We start from the raw sequence: 6,000 nt of genomic DNA, 5'->3' as shown, positions 1-6,000 counted from the left end.
TTGGGCTTCTGCGGTTTCCCTGGTTACTGGGAGTTGCAGGAAGGCATGTGCCAAGTCTAGTTTGGCGAAAATGGAGCCGGACCCTATTTCTGATAGAACGTCTCTTACTGACGGGACTGGGTACGCATGCGGGTTGAGTGCGCGGTTGAGGGTCGCTTTATAGTCAGCGCAGATTCTGACGTCACCATTGGGTTTGACAGGTGTCACTATGGGGGTTTCCCAAGTTCCGCTGTCAGTTGATTCTAGGACTCCTAGCTTGAGCAACCGGTCTATTTCTCTGTCTATTTTCGGTTTTAGGGCGAAAGGAACTTTCCTGGCTTTTATTCTAATTGGCCCGACCTCTGGTTTGAACTTGAGGTCGATGGGGGGGCTATTGTATTTGCCCAATGAGCCGTCAAACACATCTGCAAATTTTTTGCAGATATTGTCTAAAGAGTCGGTTTGGATGCGGTTTGTTCCTTCGAGGCGAATGCCTAATGCCTCAAACCAGTCTAGTCCTATCAAACTAGTTCTTGGTTGCTTGGTTATTTGGGCTGTTAAGTGGCCAGAGAATTTTTTAAAATCGACCTTTAGGACGGCTTGTCCCTTTAAATCTATTTGCGCCCCTTGAAAATCTGCCAGCAGGAGCCTGGAGGGTTGGATAGGTATGCGGTGATTTGTTTTGGTGGCTATCTTTTGGAGGGTGTCTCCTGACAGGATTGAAACGGAGGATCCTGAGTCGACCTCCATTTCGCAGGGGATTCCCTGTATTTTGACCCATGTCCTAACTTTGGCTCTGGGGATGTTGTTAGCGGGGGTTTTAGTTAAGGAGCGTATGGACCCTATAACCCTTGGTTGAGGGCGGGGAGGGACTGTCCTACCTGCGGGGATCTCGTCAAGGTCGTGGAGGGTCTCCCGGTTTAGGCTGCGACATGCTGGTCGGATGTGGCCGGTCTTGCCACAGCCGTGGCACTTCGCGTTCCTAAACCTGCAGGTGGCTCGGGCATGGCTTCCGCCGCAACTGGCACACTTTGCTCTGGCGTTGGCCTGCGGCTTCTTCGCGTTGGGGCCCGGTTGTCGGTCTTGGTTGCGGTTCCTTTCCCGGCCGGCGGTCATCCGGTTGAAACGGGAGAGGATCGCGTCGACCCCGGATTCGGGCTCCGGCGGCCCCTGGTCGAGTTCCCTGGCCTGATGGACAGAGTTGCCCGGGTTTTTGCCAAACGACTCGATTTCGTCGCGATGGCTATCTTCGTATGCCATTATTTCTAGCGTGAGCTCTGCGAGGTCCATTGTGGGCTTTGCCACAAGTTTCCTCTGCAGGCGCGGATTCTGGAGACCGGCGATGACTTGATCGCGGATCCGGTCTTCCAGGTCGGGGAAATGGCATTTGCGGGCGGCGTGCCTGACGGTCGCGATGAACGCGGTGGTGGTCTCGCCCGGCTGCTGCTTCCGACGGGCAAACGAGAGCCGCCAGTACAGTTCGGACCGCCTTGGCACGAAGTGTTTGCTGAGGCGGTCCGTGAGCTCGGCAAACGGAATGGTGGTGACCGGGTCCGGGCTGCAGAGGCCAACGGCGATGTCGTACACCGCTGGCCCGCTCAGGCATAGGAGCGCGGCGGCCTTGTGGCGGTCCTCCGTGATCTTATTTACGAGGAGGTACCCCTCGACCTGGCCCAAATGCGACTCCCATCCTTCGGGGTGCCGGACGTCGAACTCCCTTATGTGTCCTAGGGCTGCCATTCGGGGTCCGCGGTACTTTGGGCGCCTGGTAGGTTGGCTTGTCCGGTCAGTGACTTAGCAAGTGACTTCAGCGGATTGACCAGACAGCAACACTCCTGGCCCGTGGCTTCAGCTAGTACCGGGATCCCATCCTCGTCGCCAGGTGATTTATCGGCAGGAAGGACAAGGGAGACGCGTCTTCGTTAAACAGGTTTATTTAGTCAGCCCGGACGACGGGAACAGTAAACAACATGCTTATATAGGTAGCTGTCAAACGGGACAGCAAATCAGCTGGGCGCATTTTTCCCTCCAAGAACAGGGGGCCAATCAGTCAGCTGCAGGGCAGAATTTCCCCAGCGACAACGCTTAGCGGGTAACTGGGCAGGGAATCCTGTCAGCTGGTTTTGGCGGGCGGCTGGCGTTTGACAGCTTGTCGCCGCGACTGCGCATGCGCCAACTTTGACAGCTCGCGGCGGCCGCCGGGCTTGCCGTGAGTTTGACAGTTGGGTGGTGAGTGCGCATGCGTCAGTGTTTGACAGCTCGCGGCTGTCACTGTGGGATAGCCGCGGTTTTGACAGCTCGCGGCTGTATGCGCATGCGCGCCGTTTGACAGCTGTCAAACGGCCGCGTGTGCTAGTGGGAGCGTTTTGCGCAAGTGTCATTTTTTGACAGCTGTCAGTGCGGCCGCGTAAATGCGGCCTATGACAGCTGTCATTATGGTTTGTAGTATATTGCAGAACTGCTTGTGGAGTGCGAGGCTTTGATGGACTCACGAGCATGGCGGGTGCTAACGTGGCTTCCAGACATTGTTGGTACTCCATCACTGGAGGTTTTTAAGAAGACACTGGACAACCATTTGTCTGAAATGGTATAGGGCAGGGGTAGGCAACCTTGGCTCTTTTATGATTGTCAGGAATTCTGGTAGTTGAAGTCCACGAGTCAAACAAAGCCAAGGTTGCCTACCCCGGTACAGAATTTCCTGACTGAGCAGGGGGTTGGACTAGAAGATCTCCAAGGTCCCTTCCAACTCTTCTCTTCTCTTCTCTTCTCTTCTCTTCTCTTCTCTTCTCTTCTCTTCTCTTCTCTTCTCTTCTCTTCTCTTCTCGATTGATCTCCAGGTGATGGACAGAGTTAGCCTGCAATCCTGCATTATAACCACTGTGCTACCATACCCCTTACAAGAGAAAAAAAGGAAGGAAGAGAAAGAAAGAAAAGGAGAAAGAAAAAGGGAGGAAAGAAGGAGAGGAAAGAAGAGGAAGAGAAAAAAGAAGGGAAATAAGAGATGGAGGGAGCAGGAAAAAAATATGGAGAAAAAGAAAGGAATGAAGGAGAGAGTGGAAGGAAGGGAAGGAAATAAAAAAGGTAGAAAAAGGGCAGAAAAGGAGAGAGGGAGAGGGAGAGAGTAGCAGTAGCATTCAGACTTATATACTGCTTCGCGGTGCTTTAAAGCCCTCTCTAAATGGTTTGCAGAGTCAACATATCACTCTCAACAATCTGGGCCCTCATTTTACCAACCTCAGAAGGATGGAAAGCTGAGTCAACCTCGAGCAAGTCAGGAATGAACTCCTGGCAGTTGGCAGTTGTTTCATAGCCAGCTTTTTTTTTTTTTACACCTCCCACACCCAATTCTTTTACAATTGTTGGGATGCCCTAAGGCTGTGGAGTGGGTACTGTGTGTGTTCATATTGCAGCTTCAGAGCTGCTGTCTTGGGTGAAATTGGTTCATGGCTCAGCACACTGAGGAATCCCCAGCTGTGGTCTGAGGCCTTCTTGAGCATCACAGGCTTGGTGAGTAGCTGCCGTCCTTGGGAATGCCAACATCCAGCTTGAGAATCCAAATCAAACTCCAGGTTCATTCCATTTCTGAAAATCTGACTATTTATTGCATGGGTGTCAAACTGCCAGCCCGTGGGCCAGATGCATCATAGCAAAACCACGCCCACCCCATTGCCAGAAATGGCAAAAAAGTCGCGATACATCACGACACGTCACGTGATGTTGTGAGTTTGAGACCCCTGGTTTATTGAATACACTGCATGGTTTTGTCAAAGCAAAACTAACTTTAAGGTTCCAACACCAATTCATAGACTTAAACAATAGTTTTCCCAGCTAAACCCCCAACATCTTATGTAAGCCATATCAATAAATCCACTTTGTTATGGGAACCATCTGCTTCAAATCTGGTGTCCTTGACAGGGCTTCAAGCTCTCATGGTCTGCAGCTGAATCAAAGAAGTTTTCTTTTTCCATCTACCCACTTGAAAGTAACACCTCCCCCCCCCTTAATCTAAAGGCAAGTTGAAATGCAGAGGCACGTAGCTGCCAAAGTTTCATCAGTGACAGGGAGGAGATATGCTTGGTCAAAGGTCTGTTCTGCAATGCTTGGAGGCAGCCTGTAAGATCTGGGGGACATGTCTCTCCATCACTTGCCAAACAAAGCCTTGACAAAGACTGTAAACCTACCCTTTTCCATCTGGTGGGCTTCAGAATTGTTGGACCTCAGTTCCTAGATAGTCCTCTAGTTGAAAGAGATCTTTGAAACCACCCTCTGAATGTAAATTAAAGCATCCAGCAAAGGAAAATCCACCAGCATTCTTTTCCAAATATGGCCTAGCTCAGGGGTGTCAAACTCAATTTCATTGAGGGCCGCATCAGCATTGCGGTTGCCCTCAGGGGGCGGGTGGGTGTGGCCAGGGTGGGCATGGCCTACTGGCTGGGCGTGGCTAGAGTGCATATGGCCTACTGGGTGGGCATGGCCAGCTCTACATCGTTTGCCTCAAGGGTGCCTATGGGGGCCTGGGCAGGAGTGGGACAGATCTGAGGGTCTCTGGCAGAAGGAGGGTCTCTGGGCCAGGGCCAAGGCAGTGGGGGCCGTTCCCTCACTGTTTCCAGGATGGCTTCGCGGGCCACATGAAACCAATTCGCGGGCCGGATCCGGCCCCCGGGCCTTGTGTTTGACATGTCTGGCCTAGCTAGTGCACTATAGAGTGCTACTGTCAAGGATGAAACTTTGGCAGCTACATGACTCTGCATTTCAACTTGCTTTAGATTAAAGGTGGGAGGTGCTACTTTCAAGTGGGTTAGATGGAGAAACAAAACTTCTATGACTCCGCTGAAGATTGCGAGAGCCTGAAACCTTTTCAAGGACACCAGACCAGGTGTGGATTTGAAGCAGACGGTTCCCATAACAAAGTGGATTTGTTGATATGGACTATGTAAGACATTGGGGGTTTGGCTGGGAAAAGTATTATTTAAGTCTATGAATTACGGTTAGAACCTCAGATTTAGTTTTGCTTCGACAGTACCATGCAGTGTATTCAATAAACAGTACAATTTTTGGAGACAGAATGAACCTGGAGTTTTATTTGGATTCTTGAGCTGGATGTTGACAGCTTCCGTGTTTTCCCGAAAACAAGACCTGCCCTGAAAATAAGCCCTAGCTAGATTTTTGGGGGTGGGACTAATATAAGCCCTACCCCCAAAATAAGTTCTACCCCCCAAAATAAGCACTATGCCAAAAATAAGCCCTGCTCCAAAAATAAGCCCTAGTTTTGGGGCAAGGCAACACTTAAAAAGCAAAGTAAGGCAGGGGTGGTGGGGTTGGAGCTGGCCCAAGGACCCACACCTGCTTACCATTGCAGCCTGACTCTCCTCGCCAACCCACTTTTTCTGCTGCATCCCCTGGCCTGCATTTCGCAGTTAGAGGCCTTCTGGAAAGATTCAATCCATAGTTCAGTTCTCAGCTGCAGACGCCTTCTGGAAAGGCCTCTGACTGTGAAATGCAGGCCAGGTGATGCCACAGAAGAAGTGGGTTGGCTGCGTGGGGCTGTCGGTGCCAGAGGTGAGTGGAAAAGACACCTAAAAAATAAGATCTGGTGCCCCTTTGGGGGACAAAAAAAATAAAAATAAGATTGGGTCATATTTTCAGGGAAACACGGTACTTTCTATGGTCTTGATGATACCATTCTGTTTATGCAACCTAGGTCTGCATTGCCTGTTTTGGCAATTGGAACACAGTGGTGACTCATACTTAAGTGGTGATTAACTAGAACACTTAGATCCCTCTCACAGGAACAACTGTTGCGCCAGGTACTGACTATTGTGTACCTCTGCATCTGATTTTTCCTGCCTAACTGTAGGATCCTACTTTTCTCACCACTGAACTGCTTCTTAATGGGTCAGGTCCAATGGTCAAGTCAGGAGAGAGGGGAAGGGCTGAAGGATTAAACAGTTGCAATAGCCACAGGAAGTTTTACAGGCAGTCCTTAGTTAGTGGCTGTCTCATTTAGTGACTGTTCAAAGT

At 50.6% G+C, this 6,000-nt stretch overlaps 1 protein-coding gene across 1 annotated transcript in view; it reads left to right on the top strand.

Moving 5' to 3' along the window:
* Positions 1-1,393: 1,393 nt before the first annotated feature.
* The window catches only part of LOC310632251 (vomeronasal type-2 receptor 26-like), a gene marked incomplete at both ends in the record, with an annotated part of 28,634 nt that continues 24,027 nt past the window's right edge, over positions 1,394-6,000 (top strand). Inside the window, one exon of the mRNA XM_083349323.1 lies at positions 1,394-1,452. Coding sequence (XP_083205449.1) covers positions 1,394-1,452 — 59 coding nt within the window. The remainder of the gene's footprint in view (positions 1,453-6,000) is intronic.

The sequence above is a fragment of the Vipera ursinii genome (assembly GCF_947247035.1).
Source record: "Vipera ursinii genome assembly, chromosome: 1".
Classification (NCBI taxonomy): Eukaryota; Metazoa; Chordata; class Lepidosauria; order Squamata; family Viperidae; genus Vipera; species Vipera ursinii.
The sequence above is the reverse complement of the archived record's forward strand: the minus strand, read 5'-3'. Positions and strand labels throughout refer to the sequence as shown.